The 21,707-nt window shown below is 44.1% G+C and overlaps 1 protein-coding gene across 5 annotated transcripts in view; it reads left to right on the top strand.

Annotated features, from left to right (window-relative positions):
* The window catches only part of eps8a (EGFR pathway substrate 8a, signaling adaptor), a 46,522-nt gene that overhangs the window by 19,473 nt on the left and 5,342 nt on the right, over positions 1-21,707 (top strand). For 3 of the 5 annotated variants that reach the window (XR_004019116.1, XM_030720574.1, XM_030720572.1), the window contains 14 exons: positions 512-582; positions 924-1,050; positions 1,480-1,568; positions 2,004-2,078; positions 2,507-2,655; positions 2,735-2,918; positions 3,010-3,143; positions 7,926-8,037; positions 8,480-8,620; positions 8,709-8,744; positions 9,486-9,509; positions 10,030-10,273; positions 10,484-10,667; positions 11,186-11,318. Coding sequence is in view for 4 of the 5 variants with exons in the window: in XM_030720574.1 (XP_030576434.1) it covers positions 512-582; positions 924-1,050; positions 1,480-1,568; positions 2,004-2,078; positions 2,507-2,655; positions 2,735-2,918; positions 3,010-3,143; positions 7,926-8,037; positions 8,480-8,620; positions 8,709-8,744; positions 9,486-9,509; positions 10,030-10,273; positions 10,484-10,667; positions 11,186-11,318 (1,703 nt within the window). In the remaining variant the exon portion in view is untranslated. Of the gene's footprint in view, positions 1-511; positions 583-923; positions 1,051-1,479; positions 1,569-2,003; positions 2,079-2,506; positions 2,656-2,734; positions 2,919-3,009; positions 3,144-7,925; positions 8,038-8,479; positions 8,621-8,708; positions 8,745-9,485; positions 9,510-10,029; positions 10,274-10,483; positions 10,668-11,185; positions 11,319-14,490; positions 14,539-21,707 lie in introns of all 5 variants that reach the window. The other 2 variants (XM_030720576.1, XM_030720575.1) reach the window with 2 other exon arrangements.

Below are 21,707 nucleotides of genomic sequence, written 5' to 3'. Positions count from 1 at the left end.
GCTCTGGTGCAGCATGTCCACATTAATCATTATCTTTATGATGTCACAGTGAGTGGATATCAGCCCCACCCACCTGCTGTTCAAACCTTCTGTTTGTGAGGGGCAGCCAATCAGAAGAAAGTTGTCTTAAAGTGAGAGGAGCTAAATGAGCGTACTTCATAGTGAGCTGAGGCCCAGTATCATGAGAATCATGGAAAGTCTGACCTGCTGCGTTTAACTCAGAGGGTGTTTAGATTTGGATGCTAAAAGCAGCAAATATTGAACATATGAACTTGTCTTTATTGTGAGAGGCTGCAGAAGAAGATCCTTCTGATGAAGGATGAGTCGTATATTCTGCTGCTTGTTTATTTCTCTGCATTTTGAGGACAGTTCCTGTTTGGTCCCTGATGGCCTGTGTGGCACTGATTCAAATCAGTGAAACGCTGCAGATATGATATTTTCCCTGATGAATCAGGTGTTTGAGACTTTGTGATTTCTGAGTTTGACTGTCAGTGCGTTTTCCCGCCTCCAGCAGACGAGCGGCGGCTCTCGCAGGACGACGGGCCGGCGGAGATGACGGCGGCCCGAGTGGACCGGGACGTGGTGAGTGTCCCGTCTGTGCGCTGGGTTTAAAGGCTGATCTGACAGCAGCTGGAAGAGCTGGGTTTAAATCTGAGGTCACCCGGGGTCGCGGCACAACAGATAGGAGATTTAAGCCGATTGAAGAATGCCGCTTCATTCCAGCACAATCAGAGTTTGGAGGCTTTGGGGCAAAATCTGCTTATGTAAGGAGAGCTGCGAGGAAGCTGAACTCTGCTCTGTTAGTTTAGGTTTAATCATTAAAGTCACAGAGGCCCGAATGGCAGGAACCTGGAGGGCAAAGTGAAGGTGAATTAACCATTAAATGATCCTGAGCGAGAGCTTCTCGTGTCTCATATTTGCAGCAAATCCTGAACCACATCCTGGACGACATCGAGTTCTTCGTCACCAAGCTTCAGAAAGCTGCCGAGGCCTTCAACGAGCTCTCCAAGAGGAAGAAGAACAAGAAAGGCAAGAAGAAAGGTCCCGGAGGTGAGCGCACGTTTCAGAGCTGCAACACGTTCTCACAGCAACCTGCAGAGGCCAGGGGACAGGACCCCAACCAGAGATTGGAACACCAGAATCAGCTCCAAACCCCTGAATCATTGCATCCGTAACTTTATTGATCCTGATCCCTCATCAGTAACTTTATTGACAAAGTGCAGGAATAAACCAAACTCCTCTTTACTGCTGACAGGAATACTTTTAAATTATTTATTTATCTTCCTGCTTCGGTTCTGCTTCCAAACAGTTTGCATAAATAAATAAATACAAAAAATCTAATTCTTTAACTCCAAATTATGCTGAGAAAGCAGCTGCCTTCAAGTCCTTCCTCCCTCCTCTTCCTCTCTCCTTTTTGACTGAATCATGTGACCTGAACTCAGGCAAACCAACCTTTGTGATGTTGTCTTTGTCCACCAGAGGGCGTCCTGACGCTGCGCTCCAAACCACCAAGTGAGGACGAGTTTGTCGACTGTCTGCAGAAATTCAAACACGCCTTCAACCAGCTGGTACCTCTCTTCTTCTTCCTCCTCCTCTTCTTCTTCTGAGTTCTTAAAGATGATTTTATCTGCTGCCAGATCCTGAAGGAAAAACTGACTCCAGTCATCTGACAGCAACACTGATAATTAATCAGTCCTATATTCAGGTTTCTTCTCCTTATCCAGGTGTCTTTCAGTGATTGATTATTGATATAATTATCAGGATTTGATGTCATCAGGGCTGCAGCCAATAATTCACTGATTAATAAAAAAACATCAGCCCAGAGATGTTCAGGAAACTTTGACACAACAAAGTGAAAGTCAAACTGTTCTGCAGCGTATCCAGGTGATGTTTAATGAGTAATCAGTGGGGTGCAGGTGTGGCCTCCATGAACATGGCGGTCGCAGTGAAGGTTAAACTTTATTACAGACTCCAGACGATGATCTCTCTGCTCTGACCTGCAGGGGAAACTGAAGGACCACATCCAGAACCCGAGCGCCGTGGATCTGGTCCACTTCCTGTTCACGCCCCTAAAGATGGTAAGTCACCGTTAGCTTCTTCCTGTTTTCAAACTTCTGAAACTTCTGGCAGCAGCTTCACTGGAATTTAACATGAAGAACTAAAGGAGAAAGATGGATGTTAAGGAGCATCCATCCATCCATCCATCCAACCATCCAAGGTGTTATAAACAGCAGCTCCTTGTGCACTTGTGCCAGATCAGGGTTTAGTTTCCATGAACGTCGAGCTCGATGTTACAGATGGCGTTCTGTTTGGAACGCCCACGTAGAAAATCTCCACTCAGCTCCTCCTTAAGACCAGGTGAAGCTGAGAGCTCATTTTTACCTGCAGGTTCCACACAGAAGCTTCAGGTGGAAAACACAATATTCAGGTTTTCTTGTCCTAATCCTCCTTGTCCTGCTCCTCCTCTTCCTCCTTCCTGCTCCTTCTTCCTCCTCCTCCTCCTCAGGTGATCCAGGCATCAGGCAGCGTGGATCTGGCTCGTAGCGTTGTCGTTCCTCTGCTCACCAGAGATGCCATCGACTTCCTTCACGCCTCAGGGACGGCGGAGGAGAGACACCTGTGGGTGGCGCTGGGAGACGGGTGGACGAAGAGCAGGTCAGACCTGGGAATAAACTGCCCGATGGTCCAATCGAGGTCCGTGTAAAGACGGTCTTCTTCTCCACATGTCCTGCAGGCTGGAGTGGCCAAAGGACCACTACTTCCCTCCGTGCGTTCTGAGGTTTCGTGATGGTTGGGAGCCTCCTGCGTTGGCGGCGGTGACCCAGAGTCGTGAGCAGGAACTGGCTCAGCTCGCAGAAAGCCTCGCCAACGCCAACCTGCAGAGACGGGAGGACCCGCGGCTGCAGCTGGCTCAGGAGGTGAGGGGTGCGGTTTGAGAGCGGCTCTGATTGAGGCTCAGCTCTCGATGACGTGGCGTTCACACTCGCTGTGTTTTCTGTGTTTGTGCAGCAGGCGGCGGTGCAGAGGTTCCCCCCCGCTGACGGGTACGCCTTCGCCAACACCTCCTACAAACGCATGCAGATCCTGGATCAGGACACGGCCATGGCTGCTTTCAAACAGGCCGCCAGCCGCCATGTAGACCGGTAACTTGCAGGTCACGTGATGCCCTGGAGAACTGATCCCACCACTGTGCTCGCTCTGTCTCTACGGAGGCCCAGGAGGGCCAAAATCATCAGCTAATAAACACAGAAATAAAGAATAAAACCAATTTTACGATAAAGTTAATTAAATAAGGAAGTTCAAACATGACAAAAATTTAAAAAAACAAAACAAAAACTAACAATTGAAAATTTTATAGAATTAAAATTAACAAAAATTAAAGATTAACAATTTAAAAAAAAAGATTTCAAGATTAAAATGATAAAAAATAAATATATAAGTTTAAACAATAATATGCATTTATAAATCTAATTCAATCTTCAGAATGAATCTGTACATATATAATTAAAATTTATAAATAAGCTAAATTTAATCTGAACAATTAGCAACATAAATGAGGTCAGTGATAAATACATTAATAAAGGTTGGTAACAGATCAAACTGAAGTTCTTGTACTCGGCCCCACAAATCTTAGAAACATGGTGTCTAACCAGATACTTACTCTGGATGGCATTACTTTGGCCTCCAGTAACACTGTGAGAAATCTTGGAGCCATTTTTGACCAGGATATGTCCTTCAATGCTCATATTAAACAAATATGTAGGACTGATTTTTTGCATTTGTGCAATATTTCTAAAATTAGAAACATCCTTTCTCAGAGTGATGCTGAAAAGATAATTCATGCATTTATTACTTCTAGGCTGGATTATTGTAATTCATTATTATCAGGCTGTCCTAAAAGCTCCCTGAAAAGCCTTCAGCTGATCCAAAATGCTGCAGCTAGAGTACTGACAGGGACTAGAAAGAGAGAGCAGATTTCTCCCATATTGGCTTCTCTTCATTGGCTCCCTGTTAAATCTAGAATAGAATTTAAAATCCTTCTCCTCACCTACAAGGTCTTGAATAATCAGGCACCATCTTATCTCAAAGACCTCATAGTCCCATATAAGATAAGATAAGATAAAACTTTAATGATCCCACGACGGGGAAATTTGCGCATTACAGCAGCTCAGTACAGAAAACTAAAAATAGAATAGAATAAAATAGAAAAACACTATACACATATACATAAGCACTATATACAGAAAATATATAGTCAATACACACATGTACATATACACACACATCAAAACACTATATACAGATATCAAAATATTATATACATTTGTAGACGGTAAGGTACACAGCATACACGGTATGCATTATATGGGTGAGTGTAATAAATAAAATGTATCTGACTGTAAGGATAAAGTGATGGCAGAGGAGGTAAAGTGTCCAAGTGACTCAAGACATTATGATGTGTTGTACAGTATAACTGCTGTTGGGATGAATGACCTGCGAAAGCGCTCCTTCCAGCAGCGAGGATGTTTCAGTCTCTGACTGAAGGAGCTGCTCAGCTCACCCACGGTCTCATGCAGAGGGTGATGGGGGTTGTTCATGATGGATGTCAGCTTTGCTAACATCCTCCTCTCACCCATCACCATCACAGACTCCAGAGGACATCCCAACACAGAGCTGGACCTCCGCACCAGTTTGTCGATCCTGCTCCTGTCCCTTTTGGTGCATCCACCCCCCCAGCAGGCCACTGCGTAGAAAAGGGCAGATGCTACCACTGAGTCAGAAAAGGTCTTTAACAGAGTCCTGCAGACACAGAAGGACCTCAGTCTCCTCAGCAGGTGTAGTCGACTCTGGCCCTTCTTATACAGGACGTCTGTGTTTGTAGTCCAGTCCAGCTTGTTATTGAGATGAACACCCAGGTACTTGTAGGAGACCACTGTCTCCATGTCCTTTCCCTGGATGTTCACCGGTGCTGTAGGGGGTGGCTTCCTCCTGAAGTCTATGATCATCTCCTTCGTCTTGCTGGTGTTGATTTGGAGTGCGTTGTTCTCACACCAGCTGACAAAGTCACTGATGACCCCCCCCTGTATTCCTGGTCGTTCCCATCTGATACACATCCAATGATGGCCGTATCATCTGAGAACTTCTGTAGGTGGCAGTGGTCCGAGTTGTACCTGAAGTCTGAGGTGTACAGACTGAACAGAAAGGGTGAGAGGACAGTGCCCTGTGGCGCCCCCGTGCTGCAGACTACCACATCAGACATACAGTCATGGCACCTCACATACTGTGGTCTGTTGGTGAGGTAGTTGATGATCCATGCCGTCAGCTGACTGTCTACTCCGGCTCCCTCCATCTTCCCTCTCAGTAGTGCAGGCTGGATGGTGTTGAAAGCACTGGAGAAGTCAAAGAACATGACCCTCACAGTGTTTCCTGCCTGCTCTAGGTGAGAGAGGGATCTGTGCAGCAGGTAGATGATGGCATCGTCCACCCCAATGCCGGGCTGGTAGGCGAACTGCAGGGGGTCCAGCGCTGAGCTCACCAGTGGGCGGAGGTGATGAAGGATGAGCCTCTCCATGGTCTTCATCAGGTGAGAAGTCAGGGCCACAGGTCTGTAGTGGTTGGACTCCCTGGGCTGTGCGATCTTTGGCACTGGAACTATGCAGGAAGTCTTCCACAGTTCAGGAACCCTCTCCAGATTCAGGCTCAGGTTGAAGATATGCAGGACCACCTGACAGAGCTGGTCTGCACAGTCCCTGAGCAGTCTGGAGCTGATTCCATCTGGACCCGCTGCCTTCCTGATCTTCGTCTTTCTGAGCTGACTTCTCACCTGATCAGCTGCGAGGTGGATGTGAGGCTGGGTTGGGGTGGGTGATGGGGCTGGCTCCGCTGTGGGTGAGGGTGAGGAGAGTGCAGGCAATGATAGCACTACACCAGGAGAGAGGGGGGTCAGCATACGGAGGGGGGCAGATGGGAGCTGAGGGGTGGGGGAGGTGGTCAACGACCCAGAGTCAAATCTATTGAAAAACAGGTTTAGGTCGTTAGCCCACCCCCGGTCAGCAGACACTGTGGCTCCTCCATTGTCCTCGAAGTGGCCAGAGATTTTTTTCATGTTTCTCCAGACTTCTCGGACTTTGTTATGTTGGAGCTGTTCCTCCATCTTCCTCCTGAAGCTCTCTTTGCCTCTCCGGATCTTGTATTTTACATCCTTTTGCACTCTCCTCAGTTCCTCCTTGTCTCCAGATCTGAAGGCCCTCTTCTTCTCGTTCAGCAGGGCCTTCAGCTCTGGGGTCACCCACGGTTTATTGTTGGAGAAGCACCGTACCTTCTTGGTTGGCACAGTGTTCTCCACACAGAAGTTCATGTAGTCTGTGATGCAGTGGGTGAGGGCGTCAATGTCCTCACCGTGAGGCCTGCAGAGTTCCTGCCAGTCTGTATCACCCATATCACCCCAACAGAGCACTTCTCTCTCAGACTGCTGGCTTACTTGTGGTTCCTCGGATACTTAAGAGTAGAATGGGAGGCAGAGCCTTCAGCTTTCAGGCCCCTCTTCTGTGGAACCAGCTCCCAGCTTGGATTCAGGAGACAGACACCCTCTCTATTTTTAAGATTAGGCTTAAAACTTTCCTTTATGATCAAGCTTATAGTTAGGGCTGGATCAGGTGACCCTGAACCCTCCCTTAGTTATGCTGCTATAGGCCTAGGCTGCTGGGGGGTTCCCATGATGCACTGTTTCTTTTCATTCACCTTATTTACTTTGTTTATACTCCACTCTGTATTTAATCATTAGTTATTATTAATCTCTGTCTCTCCCCCCTCAGCAGATGACCCCCCCCTCCCTGACCCTGGTTCTGCTGGAGGTTTCTTCCTGTTAAAGGGAGTTTTTCCTTCCCACTGTCACCAAGTGCTGCTCATAGGGGGTCGTTTAGACTGTTGGGTTTTCTCTGTATTATTGGAGGGTCTTTACCCACAATACAAAGCGCCTTGAGGCGACTGTTTGTTGTGATTTGGCACTTTATAAATAAAATTGAATTGAAATTGAATTAACATTTAATTTATTAACTGCATCCATGTAAAAAGGTCATAAATACAGTATAAATACAATATGACTGATATGATTCATTTAAGTATCTAATCAAACTAATCAAATAAAAGCTGACATTATTTATGAGTAGATAAATTAATATTTTTGGTGTCAGTATTTCTGTACAGTTCAATATTAGTTTTTTATGTGTCCATGTATAAATATTAAACTACGTTTCACTGAGAGTTTCACAAACAGATGTTATTGATCTCAAACTTAATGTCTTCATTTATATTCAGACAGAAGAAAAAGAAGTGAAAGTATCAATAAACTGATGTCAGTGTCAATATTTTAGCTGATGAATCTTCTTCACTTCCTGTTTCTCCTGCTGCTGATTGGTTTCTTTGATGCTGAAGTTTCAAACCTGATTGGATCAAATGGGGCTGATTTTCTTCTTCTCTGGTTTCTTCAGCTTTCTGGTCTTTATCTTCTTCATGTCTGCGACGCTTTCAAACTGAAGCTTCTCTGATTGGTCGGTGGGACATTTCTCCACGGCTGCAGATGTTTTAGTTTACTTTCTGTTCAGACTGTTTGTCATTTAAACACATTTAAAAGAGATTTTTTTTTTACACTGAAAGAAGTTTAAGATGTTGAGCAGCTTGATGGCATCTCAGAGGAAAGCAGCTGATTTGGTTCATGATCCAAACGCGTCCTCAGTCTGCTCACAGCTTTAGAGCTTCTCATGGAAACATCAGACTGCAGGAGAACGTAGAGAAACACAGGAAACAGCTGGAGGCACGTCGAGGTGCTGCGCTCGGCTGGAGAAGCAGCAGCTCCGACGGTCTTTGTGTGGTTGGACCTTCAGACTGTTCTTCTTCTCTGATAACTGATCCTCGATCTGTTTCAGAGGCTTTGATGCTGACGGCAGGGGGCAGTCCAAAATGTTTGCCAAATCCAAGTACGACTTCGTGGCGAGGAACAACACGGAGCTGTCGATCCTCAAAGACGAGCTGGTCGAGGTAAACGCGCTCATTTCAAACACTGGCCCCAAAGCAGAGTGACTTAAGACTCACAGCACAGCTAAAGGCACTTTATTTAAAATCTATTGTGGTTCCCCTTTTTATTTTTTATTTTTTAATTGAATTTAAAGGTTTCAGCCCATTAAAGGAGTGTGTAACTTGGTCCTGTGACACTTCGCTCTGCTCATCTCAGCGTTGATTGGTTCTTGGTTCAAAATAATCCTCCTTTATTCTGATACTGTGCCTCAGTTTGGCCCCGCCTCTCTGAAAGCTCCTCCCCCTTCTGTGACTGAGATGACATCATAGAGATACAAGAGTAGAAAAAACACTGACTTCATTATTGGAGACTGTGGATGTTCATATTAATGTGACCACCACTGGAACAGGAAATGCATGACAGGAAGTGAGGCCACGTCCTGTAATCCTGACTCTTGTCCGGCAGGTGCTGGACGACAGGAAGCAGTGGTGGAAGGTTTGTAACGGCTGCGGGGCGACCGGCTACGTGCCAAACAACATCCTGGAGATCACCAAAGCGGTGGACGTGAACAGCCGAGGAGAGCCCATCTACAGCCACACCATCCAGGTAACCGACGCTCTGAAGCTCGCCACAGCGGCGCACTTCCTCCCATCTCATCTCACCTCCATCTTCTATTTTTATGGCCAATCATCAGCTTATGATGCCAAGGAAGGAATTTGAGTTGTTTAAGGTAGGACGAGGCGGGCTGTGTGTTTTTTAGCTCACTGTAGTTTCCACTTCCTGCCGTTTGTTTTGCTGTGGATCTTAAAGGGACAGCGTCACATTTCAGGGTTCACAGCTGAACCGTCAGAGCTCCAGCAGAAAAGATATGATCTGCTGAATTATCGACTTTATAAAAGCTGAATTTTTGTGGTAGGTTTTTTTAATCGATTACTGATTGCACAGGTGTACCTAATAAAGTGTCACACATTTAAAAATGATTCAGGAAGTAAAATTGGCCTCAGTGCTGATGATGGTGATCAATAACGTGGCCACAAACTGATCAATGAGGAAACGCATTAAACAGGTCACAGAAGCTTTTATTCTGAAAATTAAGCTTTTATTTTAAACCCCAAATAAATCCAGCAGAGATCACTGCAAAAAGAATCTTTGTTTTTATAAATAAATAATTTGGTGATTGGTGACAATTATTTATTTTTCACATCAAGCTTTAAATAAAGGTTTTCAGTGACCAAGAAAATAATTATCATTATTATTATTATTATTATGATGATGACGGAACCTGTTGGCTGGTATCTGTGCTAAACGAGGCTAGGCCGAACTGTGGACTGTCCCTTTAAGAGCTTTTCTAGGCTCAGATGAGCTTCAGTGACCCTTAGAAGCTCCTCAGAGGTCAGAGGTCAGTTTGCAGTGAATAAACATGTTGCTTCAACGGCTCATCACCTCCATCTTTTTCATTTCCTGTCGGCAGCAATTACTGGGAGAGCTCAACGAGGTAAACCGTGAATGACACATTTGGACTGAGATGATTATCGATGATTCTATTAAAGGGACCCCCCCTCGCTCATTTCCAGCTCTAATCTTTCACTCTGGGCCTCCATGAGAGCAGCTTCAGATGATTCCAGCTTCTCACCTTCATGTATTCACGTTCAGCTTTTTAAACGTTATGTATCAAACGTCCGAAGTCTAATTTCACGTTTACATGTACGAGGTGCATAAAGCTGATTGTGATTAAGCAGGTTTTAAGTTCCTGCAGATACTGCCTAAAAATACCAGAACTGGACTTGAAATGCTCAGGGCTGAAAGCCCCGCCCTCAAAGTTCCTGACCATTGATGGTGTGGAAAAACGATCCATCCTGAGTTCAACTCCTGTGATGGAAACAGCGTATTTCCTACGCTGAAGCTGCCCCTCTGCAGGCTTCCAGGATAAAAAGCGGAGCTGAAATGAGCAGAAAAGGTCACCTGTAAGTTTCACCTGCTGACCAGGTGTGAATGAGTTCTCCTCTGTCCTGCAGAAACAGAGCACGAGGACCGAGATCATCCCCAGCAAACCCGCCGCCACCCCCATTCCAGCGGCCCCCGCGCCGGTTCCTCCCGCTCCCGTCCCCGCCAGGCTGCCCACACCGCCGCTGCCTCCTCCGGCCGTCGAGCCGGCTGGCGGCAGCGTCGCGCTCAGTCGGCAGAACAGCAACACGTCCAACGACATGGGCAGCGTCGCCATGAGGGAGCCAAACAACCAGAAACCTGCAGCGGCCGGCCGTGAGTCAGAAACACCTGCTCATCCACCTGTTTACCCTCCCCGCCCACTTTCAGACTCATTATGATCCAACTTTTAGGAAATCAATAACAGCAATAATCAATAATCAGTAACAGTTTCAATGTTTTGAAATGTGTTTGTATCATTTTGAGACTGAACGAACGTCAGTCAGACGCAGGTAAGCACAGGTGACCCTGTCTGTGTTTCTGCAGGCAGGAAGTCGAACATGGAGGAGGTTCAGGACGAGCTGATGCACAGGCTGACGCTGGGCCGCAGCGCTCAGAAGAAGTTCCAGGCTCCGCCCCGCGCCGGCGGCTCACCGTCGGTCAGCATCACCTACGACTCGAGTCCGGACGAGGTCAAAGCGTGGTTGGAGGCCAAAGGCTTCAGCCCTGTGTGAGTGTGCTGATGTAACCCTGTGTGACTCATCACACAGGCTCCGCCCACACGTCTCATTTAAAATTTAAACTGCTTCCACGAAGGCTGTTTGGCATAAGAAGGGAAATATGAACGGATTCCTGCAGGCAGGTCAAAGGTTGCTGCTGAGGTTCAAACTCGACTCAGTTAAATATTTTTCACTGAAACTTTATTTTTATCCCTTCGAGCTCCGCGGGCTCAGAACCGCCGACTGTAATCGATCAGTCTGTGATCAGGTCTCATCCTGCCAATCACTTCAGGAAGCTTTAGACGGGTTTTCAAAGTAAAATATTTCAGTGCAGAAGTCAGCAGCATGAGTGCTTCAGAGCTGGTTAATCGTCTGTAATCAAAATGATGCTTCAATTCAGACTGTAGATAAAAGATGGACCCAGTGCTTTACACACAGTTTGAAGTTTTTTTTTTTTTGGTGCCAGAAGTGACCATATTTGGTCAAAAGGTTAAATAAAGTGTGTGTGTGTCTGTGTGTGTGTCTGCAGCACCATCACCAGCCTGGGCGTGCTCACCGGAGCTCAGCTGTTCTCACTCAACAAGGAGGAGCTGAAGACGGTTTGTCCTGATGACGGCGCTCGAGTCTTCAGTCAGGTCACCGTGCAGAAGGCGGCGCTCGAGGTGGGTGTCGCCGACATCACCGCGAGCCAGACGCTCAGGTCGTTAATCGCAGTCTGATGTTATTTAGAGAACAGAAACATCAGGAATTACAGGAAGAAAAATGAGACGCGAGTGCAGGAAGTCAATCTGAGGAAAAATCTGCTTAAAATACTTCCAAATAAAACTACAATAATCCGACATTACGCTTCATATACTTTATGCTGAAGCTTTAATATCCTAAAACAAATGTGTTTCAAGGATATTTTGAGAGTAAAGTTTGAATATTCAGAGAATGGAGCTTCTAAGATATCCAGTGGGAACATTTTAGAGTTTAAATTAGGAATAAAAATATAAATTGTGCCGTAATATTTATGTCAGTAATAAAAACCAAACTGTACTATAATGAAGAACGTTCATATTTGCAGAGGTGGGAAGTAACGAAGTACAAATACTTCGTTACTGTACTTCAGTAGATTTTTCAGGTATCTGTACTTGAGTTTTTATTTTTCTGAGTACTTTTTACTTTTACTCCCTACATTTTTACACAAGTATCTGTACTTTCTACTTCTTACATTTTCAAACAGACTCGTTACTTTAGGTTTAACGTCTGAGGGAAGTTTTTGTTTCCGGTCAAATGATCTGAGTCTAAACGGAGGAACGATAACACATAAGAGACAAATGTACTGGAGTGTCCTCCATCACCGGGCTTATCACATAAAAACAGATTAAAGAGGCAAAAACATATAATTTATGTATCCTTTATAGCGCTGTAATCAGGGCTAACGGGGCCGTAAGCTGTGCTCACGGTACTTCAGCATCTTAGCTAGGCTACTGAAGAGGAGCGAGCATGAAGGGAGTAACGTGTGGCAGGTAAATGCAACGTTTCTAAATGCTCAACAAATATCAACAAGCACACAAAGTGTGTGCAGTTTGTCACACAGTGTGTCTGCTAGCTAAAAGAAGAGCTGCTGTATTTCAGGGAGAGCAAAGAGAGAGAAGTTCACTCAGAGATGGAGAAAGAGGACAGGAGAGGAAGAAGAGAGGTTAGATTTAAAGGTAAGGACTGGAAAATAAACTGAAGTATGCTGACTTTGTGTTATTCAGAGATTGTATGAAAATACTGCAGTTTAGTGTGTGATAAACAGGTCAGCTTGTTGTACTGTATTTCCAGTAAAGCTCTGTGTTCATGGTCAGAGTTACAGGTTACATCAGAGCAGCAGAGATGAGTTTGAATCAAAGCTGCTGATGCTGAGATTCATTCACTGAATCCAACATTTCTACAAACTGATACTTTTACTTTGAGTACATTTCAGAGCCTGTACTTTTTACTTTTTCTTAAGTAAAGAAGTTGAACCAGTACTTCAACTTTTACCAAAGTATTTTTTAACACAAGTACTTGTACTTCTACTTAAGTACAGAATGTCAGTACTTTTACCACCTCTGCATATTTGGCATTAATATTTTCAGAATAAAGTTCTAAAATGCAGCATTTTAATAAAAAGCTTTAAATTTAAATCCACGTTAACATCAAAAACTTTAGCGATTTTACTCCAAAGATTCTGTGAATTATATTTGAATATTTCATAGTGATGTTTTTAATGTTTGTCTTTAAGGTTTAAACTCATAATTCATTAAAAACAGAACTTTAATTCTTAAAGTTTCAGTCAGAATATTTTGTTGTAAAATTCTGAAATAATAAAGGCTCAAAAATCAGAATATTTGAAAAGCAAACATTTTAATCCATCCATTTGTTGGCTCTGCGACCCCCCCCCCCCCCCCCGCCGCCCACCCCCGCGACCCTGAACATTTAAATTACACCAATAAAATCGTAATAATTCCAGTTTGCAGGCAGTTATTTTGTTTCATTAGAAGGTTTTCAATGCACAGTTGTTTAAGGCTGCATTAAAATGATAATTCCATAATAACTTTTAATATTTTTTGAAGCAAATCCATGAATACAGTTGAAATCATTTGAAAATGAAGCCTGAGCCTGAGAGTTTCAGTTAGAACCATTTTTAGATAGATAGATACTTTATTGATCCCACAGAGGAAAATATTGTGTTACAGCAGCAAGAAAAAAATACAGTCTAACTCAACATCAGCGTGCCAGCGATGAGTGCAAAACTATATATATAGAAACCAAAATAAATCAAATATAAAAAACGTAAGTAAGGAAGAGTTATATCAAGGCTGACATTGTACAGGAGAGTAGTGCAGATTGCATTGATAAATAATATGTAATATATACACTATAAATAGAATAGAATGCCTTTATTGTCATTATACAGGATGTACAATGAGTATAGTATTTATATACTATAAATACTGTACTATAAATATAAATCAGAATATGTACACAAAGAGACAGCACCAAGAGGATTTAATAATTATTAATATTTGTATCATTATGGAACAAAAATCCTCAGTAGTTCTGATTATGCTTAGAAATAAATGTGAGGGTGACGTTAGTGTCCGTGTGGATTTACTGGATTTTTATTGGATCGCGGTGTTAGTCGAGGCCAAGCTTCCTGACAGCTGATTGGTTCATCAGACAAACACGAGCGACAGAAACCAAAGTCTGAGTATCTGTAACTCGACTGGGTTAGGGTTAACCCAACCCCTGAACTTCATCCACCGAGATGAAGGTGGATCAGAGCTGAAGTGACTGACTTTGACCAGCAGGGGGCGCCGACTCCTCGCTCGCTGGTTTATTTATGCTGATGACATCGGCTCACTTCATAAAATCTAAACTTTTCTTTTTCATTTAAAAACTTTTGCTCTTCACTGAAGAAAATGTTTTCTGCTTGAAATAAATTCAAATCAGATGAAAATCTTATCACATGATCAGACATATGCAAACACCACAGAACAGTCAACAGCAAACGCCAGTTCATCTTCTTTTTTTAAACCAATGTATTAACATTGAAATAATTTTATTCTAAACATTTTAAAATAAATATTTGTAGTGGTGGAAGAAGTCCGTCCCTTCAGTCCTGATCAGCTTCATCAGGACCTGCATCCACCTCATGATGGAGCTGAATCTCTCAGATAAGCTGGGGGTTATAATCTCGGTTGCTGCCGTGTGTTTGTGTCTGGAAGCTCGAGGCCTCTTCAGGATCTTTTCTGTCTTTAAGCTTTCTGTCGCCAAACTCTGGCAAGGTCTGGTGTTCTGGTTTCTATTTCCTACCTGCAGGTTTTCTTCTGACCCTCCTCTGATGTTCTGATTTCCACATTCATTAAGGTATCGTGTTCACGTAAACGCGGCTTCGTTCTGCTGGCCAGATTTAAAGGAAGCTCCAGTGAGATGGAGGACTCACTCCATCAACAGGAGGAGCCGATGTGACTCGAGTCATTAATCTGATAGATCAGGCTTCATTAAAATTAAGATACTTCAGTCTTGACTCAAATACCAATGCGATGATAGGCCCTCCTTGGGTACCAAGATGCTCCAATAACTCTTAGTACTTTTTTACTTTGGTCAGAATTGTTCATCCTGGTGTGAGGCTTAATGTCTTAATACTTGGACGTACCTGTCTTGAGTTCAACGAGCCCAAGAAGATTTACCGTTATTGTATCTGGCTCCTCTTGACCAAGGCTTGGGACTTGTTGGTCCTGATGTGGGCCATAGGTTTGGGCCAACAAGTCTTGGATATTTGGACTGATTGTTTTGAATTTAGATTGTTGTCTCAGTTTGGATTGATATTTCCTTTTCCTGATTAAAGACAAATTTTGGAGACCAAAGAGCCTCCTTGACTTAGTACTTGTCTCAACTTGGGTTCCCATAAGTTTTTATCCTCTTTATCAAGACCAATAACCAGTAAATCACCTGGTGCAACATTTACCACTTGTAGGGTCAGGACTTGCTGGTCCTGACTCGGGGATAAAAAAGTACCCTTGCAATGGGACTTAGCAGTTTTGACTTGTTTCTTGATTAGTGACATGATCTCTGAGCCAAAAGGTCCCCTTAGGGTTTGTTTTTCTCAGCGTAGAGTCCCAGATGCTGCAGTAATTTGGCTCTTTTTGGTTTCCATTGTTCCACAGATTAAAACCAAGTCCATTACTGAACCAATAAGATTTACCAGTCATAGATATGGACTTGCTGTTGGGAATAAAAGTACCCCTGGATTAAGGAAGGAGTCTTAAACAAGTCTTAGTGGCTTGGACTTACCTTGACTTTGGCTTGTTGGTGTTGACTTGTTTTTCATTGTAAATAACTTGAGGGCCATCGTGCCTCCTTCCCATTAGCTGCCTTAACTTGGTTTTTGGATTTCTACTCGATAATTAGACCCACAAATTAAGACCAACAGTGACTGGTTGGTGTTTCTTTTCTGAGAAATCCTGAATCTGGCCATCAGAATGAAGCTCCGGGTTTTTCATGTCTAGCAGGATTTTTAAGGTAGCATCAGCATTAGTCTTCCTGCTGTGGCTGTGCACAAAGTCCCCCTTAAACCCCCTGAACGAACTAGCTCCAGAACAATGCACTTCCTGTTGACCTCTTACCCTCACCTATTGCTAACTCCCAGCCCCATCCTCCCAGAGAAACCTGGATGTATAGTGGTTTATATCTTCATCTGGTAAAATGTCTAAACAAGTTTTCCATGTACAGATCTGGGTTTCAGGAGCATAAATTCTGACTTGTTTCCAATCAGCAGTTACATTTTTGTTCTTGTTCTGATGTATTAAATGTTATCACACATTAACAATATTTTCGGAACCGTTTCTGATTCCTAATTTTAACTTCGGCTGCTGAACCCACAATCTAGACATGGACCTACTGAATGATTTGAAGTAATCTTAGATCAGTGAAGTGAATGTATAGATACACCTGGACCAGTCATTGTTGAACAAAAGCACCTGTAATACTTTGAACTGTTGGTAAGTATAAATTAGCCCTGTCCCTGGATCAGTTTTAAAAACAGGATTTTATGTAACGTGATCAAAAAGTTTCAGACATCAGTCTATAAAAATTAAGAACTTATCAATCTGCACCTCTGGACCTCTTTGTAAGCTCATTATAGTTAACTAAAACTCAACTAGAACCTAAAACTAGACATCAGAAACACTTTGGTTAACTTTTAACTAGTTAACTAAACAAATATAGAATAGTTAGTTTTAGTATCATTGGTTATCGCAGCTTGCCTGATGAGGCTTTGATGGACATTTCTGAGAATGTCTCTAAGACTGTGAGTCACTGCTTTCAAAAGGTTCCGTTTTTATTGTAATACTGATTTAGCTAAATCTTATCCCCGGCACGCCCACACAATAAACATTAAAAGGCTAAAACATCTGTGAAAGTCTCTGGAGCTTGAAAAAGGCGACTGGACTTCTTTTTGTTTCTTGAAGACGTTTCACCTCTCATCCGAAAGGCTTCTTCAGTTCTCAACCAAATGGTGGAGAGACCCAGGTATTTAAACCCCTGTGGGCGTAGTCCCCTGGAGGTGGTTATGACCCTCTATTGATCATGTGCTTGAACACATGTGCCCAGGTGTGAAGGGGGCGTGGGTCATATTTAATCAGTGGTTTCAGTTGAAACCAATTTAGGACTCCGCTCCATTGTTTCCTGTGGCCTATTGAGGTCACTGGAACAAAGGTGTGAATGGGGGTTGAGACGTCTGGGAAGGGAGCTCAGGACAGCACTGTAAGCGGGGGAAAGTTGGTGACGTAATCCACCTCCTCTGTTCAATGATGGTTGTTCACAGTGGACATAGATGGCTTCTTTCACTCCTCTTTCAAACCATCTGTTTTCCCTGTCCAAAATGTGGACATTGGCATCCTCAAAAGAGTGCCCTTTTTCCTTCAGATGCAGATGTACTGCTGAATCTTGTCCTGTCGAAGTGGCTCTTCTATGTTGTGCCATTCGTTTGTGAAGAGGCTGTTTGGTTTCACCAATGTAGAGGTCCGAGCACTCTTCACTGCACTGAACAGCATACACTACATCGCTGATCTTGTGTTTGGCGGGTTTGTCCTTGGGATGAACCAGTTTTTGTCTTAGGGTGTGACTTGGTTTGAAGTATACTGAGATGTCATGCTTGGAGAAAATTCTTCTGAGTTTCTCTGACAAGCCTGACACATATGGGATGACAATGTTGTTCCTCTTGTCCTTCCCATTCTCTGTAGTTTGTGTTTGGCCTTCATTCCTGTGCATCTTAGCTGATTTGATGAAGGCCCAGTTGGGGTAACCGCATGTTTTGAGGGCTTTCTTAATGTGTGTGTGTTCCTTATGCTTCCCTTCTGCCTTAGAGGGAACACTTTCCGCACGGTGTTGTAGGGTCCTGATCACCCCAAGTTTGTGTTCCAGAGGGTGGTGGGAGTCAAAGAGGAGATACTGGTCTGTGTGTGTGGGCTTCCGGTAAACTTCAATGTTGAGGCTTCCATCTTCCTCGATAAGCACCGCACAGTCCAGGAATGGTAACTTGTTATCTCTGGTGTCCTCCCTGGTAAAACGTATGTATTTATCCACTGAGTTAATGTGACGAGTGAAGGCTTCTACTTCTCGGGTTTTGATTTTGACCCAGGTGTCATCTACATATCTGTACCAGTGGCTAGGTGCCGTCCCTTTGAAAGAACCAAGAGCTTTACTTTCCACTTCCTCCATGTAAAGGTTGGCTACAATGGGAGACACTGGGGAGCCCATGGCACATCCATGCTTCTGTCTGTAGAATCCATCATTGTATTTAAAATATGTTGTGGTAAGGCAGAGATCTAAAAGTGCACAAATCTGATCTGGGGTGAAGCTGGTTCTGTTCAGTAAGGAATCGTCTTCCTGTAGTCGTCTTCTGACGGTCTCTGTCCTGAGCTCCCTTCCCAGACGTCTCAACCCCCATTCACACCTTTGTTCCAGTGACCTCAATAGGCCACAGGAAACAATGGAGCGGAGTCCTAAGTTGGTTTCAACTGAAACCACTGATTAAATATGACCCACGCCCCCTTCACACCTGGGCACATGTGTTCAAGCACATGATCAATAGAGGGTCATAACCACCTCCAGGGGACTACGCCCACAGGGGTTTAAATACCTGGGTCTCTCCACCATTTGGTTGAGAACTGAAGAAGCCTTTCGGATGAGAGGTGAAACGTCTTCAAGAAACAAAAAGAAGTCCAGTCGCCTTTTTCAAGCTCCAGAGACTACTATGACCTGGATAACTGAGAATCTACACAGACATATTGCCTTGCACTTTGGGAGGAACACCCTTCAATTGGTGCGGGAGTATGAAAGGGACTCAAGAAAGCTAGCGGACTACAGGAACCACCTTCGTTTCAACTTGAGATGCAGACAGTCCAGACTGGTTCCCAAGAGTTTGCACCTTGGGTCCACAGTAAAAGGACATAGAGCTGACCAAATTCTATGGAGAGCACAGAACCACCTTTTAAGTGAAAGGATAAGACAGGTCCATTTCACCATAGATGCACTCCAGAACAAAATCCACCAGACTCAGCAGAAACTCTCATCACTCTTACCTCACACCATCGCAGAAGAAGTTTCTACATTTGTGGACAAAGCCCAGCTCGCACAACACATCAAAGGCAAGGAAAGACAACTACGTAAATTTCAAACTCTGCAAACCAAGGCATACCATTCATCTGTTAACAAACAGGACGACACGATAAGCAATGGAAACCAAGGAAAGTGGGTGAAGAACCTATCAGACAGGGTCCTCACCAAACCAGAAGAAAATGTGCTAGCCAAAGGACTCAACTTTGCCATAGCCCCACAACAGCTTCCTATAGTAGACGTCATCACAGCAACAGAAACCGCTATAAGAAATAACAAACTTTCTCATCCTGTAGCAGAACAGATCAGGATGAAAGTTTCAGCCACTCTCTCCAGTGCAAGACTTCCTCCATCCAACCTCACCATTCAGGAGAAGAAGGCCATCACAGCCCTAAGCAAGGATCAAAACATCACCATACTGCCAGCCGACAAGGGGAGGTGCACGGTTGTGCTGAATTCATCGGATTACCACAACAAAATTACTACACTCCTCAGTGACAACAATACTTATGAGGTCTTGAGACGTGATCCCACAAGCAACTACAAGAAAAAAGTTGTTTGCTGCCTGCAACAACTTGAAAAGGAAAAAGCCATTGACCGCCCCACTTACTACCGCCTGTACCCTGGAGAAGCCACTCCATGCATTTATGGACTCCCAAAGATCCACAAAGAAGGAGTCCCACTTCGACCCATTATCAGCAGTATAAACTCGGTCACCTACAACATTTCCAAACACCTCGCCACCATCTTATCACCGCTTGTTGGCATCACACCCCACCACATTGAAAACTCTACAGATTTTACTAACAAGGTCCAGAATCTTGTACTGGATCCAGATGAAACCATGGTGTCCTTTGATGTGGTTTCACTTTTCACTTGCATACCTACAACTGAGGCAGTGGAGACCGTCAGAAGACGACTACAGGAAGACGATTCCTTACTGAACAGAACCAGCTTCACCCCAGATCAGATTTGTGCACTTTTAGATCTCTGCCTTACCACAACATATTTTAAATACAATGATGGATTCTACAGACAGAAGCATGGATGTGCCATGGGCTCCCCAGTGTCTCCCATTGTAGCCAACCTTTACATGGAGGAAGTGGAAAGTAAAGCTCTTGGTTCTTTCAAAGGGACGGCACCTAGCCACTGGTACAGATATGTAGATGACACCTGGGTCAAAATCAAAACCCGAGAAGTAGAAGCCTTCACTCGTCACATTAACTCAGTGGATAAATACATACGTTTTACCAGGGAGGACACCAGAGATAACAAGTTACCATTCCTGGACTGTGCGGTGCTTATCGAGGAAGATGGAAGCCTCAACATTGAAGTTTACCGGAAGCCCACACACACAGACCAGTATCTCCTCTTTGACTCCCACCACCCTCTGGAACACAAACTTGGGGTGATCAGGACCCTACAACACCGTGCGGAAAGTGTTCCCTCTAAGGCAGAAGGGAAGCATAAGGAACACACACACGTTAAGAAAGCCCTCAAAACATGCGGTTACCCCAACTGGGCCTTCATCAAATCAGCTAAGATGCACAGGAATGAAGGCCAAACACAAACTACAGAGAATAGGAAGGACAAGAGGAACAACATTGTCATCCCATATGTGTCAGGCTTGTCAGAGAAACTCAGAAGAATTTTCTCCAAGCATGACATCTCAGTATACTTCAAACCAAGTCACACCCTAAGACAAAAACTGGTTCATCCCAAGGACAAACCCGCCAAACACAAGATCAGCGATGTAGTGTATGCTGTTCAGTGCAGTGAAGAGTGCTCGGACCTCTACATTGGTGAAACCAAACAGCCTCTTCACAAACGAATGGCACAACATAGAAGAGCCACTTCGACAGGACAAGATTCAGCAGTACATCTGCATCTGAAGGAAAAAGGGCACTCTTTTGAGGATGCCAATGTCCACATTTTGGACAGGGAAAACAGATGGTTTGAAAGAGGAGTGAAAGAAGCCATCTATGTCCACTGTGAACAACCATCATTGAACAGAGGAGGTGGATTACGTCACCAACTTTCCCCCGCTTACAGTGCTGTCCTGAGCTCCCTTCCCAGACGTCTCAACCCCCATTCACACCTTTGTTCCAGTGACCTCAATAGGCCACAGGAAACAATGGAGCGGAGTCCTAAATTGGTTTCAACTGAAACCACTGATTAAATATGACCCACGCCCCCTTCACACCTGGGCACATGTGTTCAAGCACATGATCAATAGAGGGTCATAACCACCTCCAGGGGACTACGCCCACAGGGGTTTAAATACCTGGGTCTCTCCACCATTTGGTTGAGAACTGAAGAAACCTTTCGGATGAGAGGTGAAACGTCTTCAAGAAACAAAAAGAAGTCCAGTCGCCTTTTTCAAGCTCCAGAGACTACTATGACCTGGATGACTGAGAATCTACACAGACAACATCTGTGAAACCAATAAAAACTACAACTAAACCTTTACAGACAATAAAAACTAAACTGAAACTAAAGGGAATTAAAAACAAAAAGTCAAAATTAAATAAAAACTAATCAAAGTACAAAATTAAAATAAATCTGCCTCTTTGAGCAAAGCGAATCTGTGATGTTGACGAGGCCAGAAAGCTTTTTGCTGCATCTTTACCTGACGTGAACCGTTCAGTCACGGACAACACCCCCCCACCCCCCCCATCAACGCTTGAATCAGGCCAGCACGAAAATTAACGAGAAACTAAACTCGCAGAACGAAAGCTCAGCGTAGGCGACCATGCTGCAACTTCCAGAGAGGGATCGGAAGACGTCCAGAGGTGCACAGCGAGACGACACTGAAGGGGAAATTTCAACCATCATCGTTTTCATTACATTTATCATTATTTTTAAATACATATTTATATTTTGAATATTTTGGCTGATTGCTGCAATCCTTTTGATCA

The sequence above is a fragment of the Archocentrus centrarchus genome, chromosome 23 (genome assembly GCF_007364275.1).
Source record: "Archocentrus centrarchus isolate MPI-CPG fArcCen1 chromosome 23, fArcCen1, whole genome shotgun sequence".
Lineage (NCBI taxonomy): Eukaryota > Metazoa > Chordata > Actinopteri > Cichliformes > Cichlidae > Archocentrus > Archocentrus centrarchus.
The sequence above is the reverse complement of the archived record's forward strand: the minus strand, read 5'-3'. Positions and strand labels throughout refer to the sequence as shown.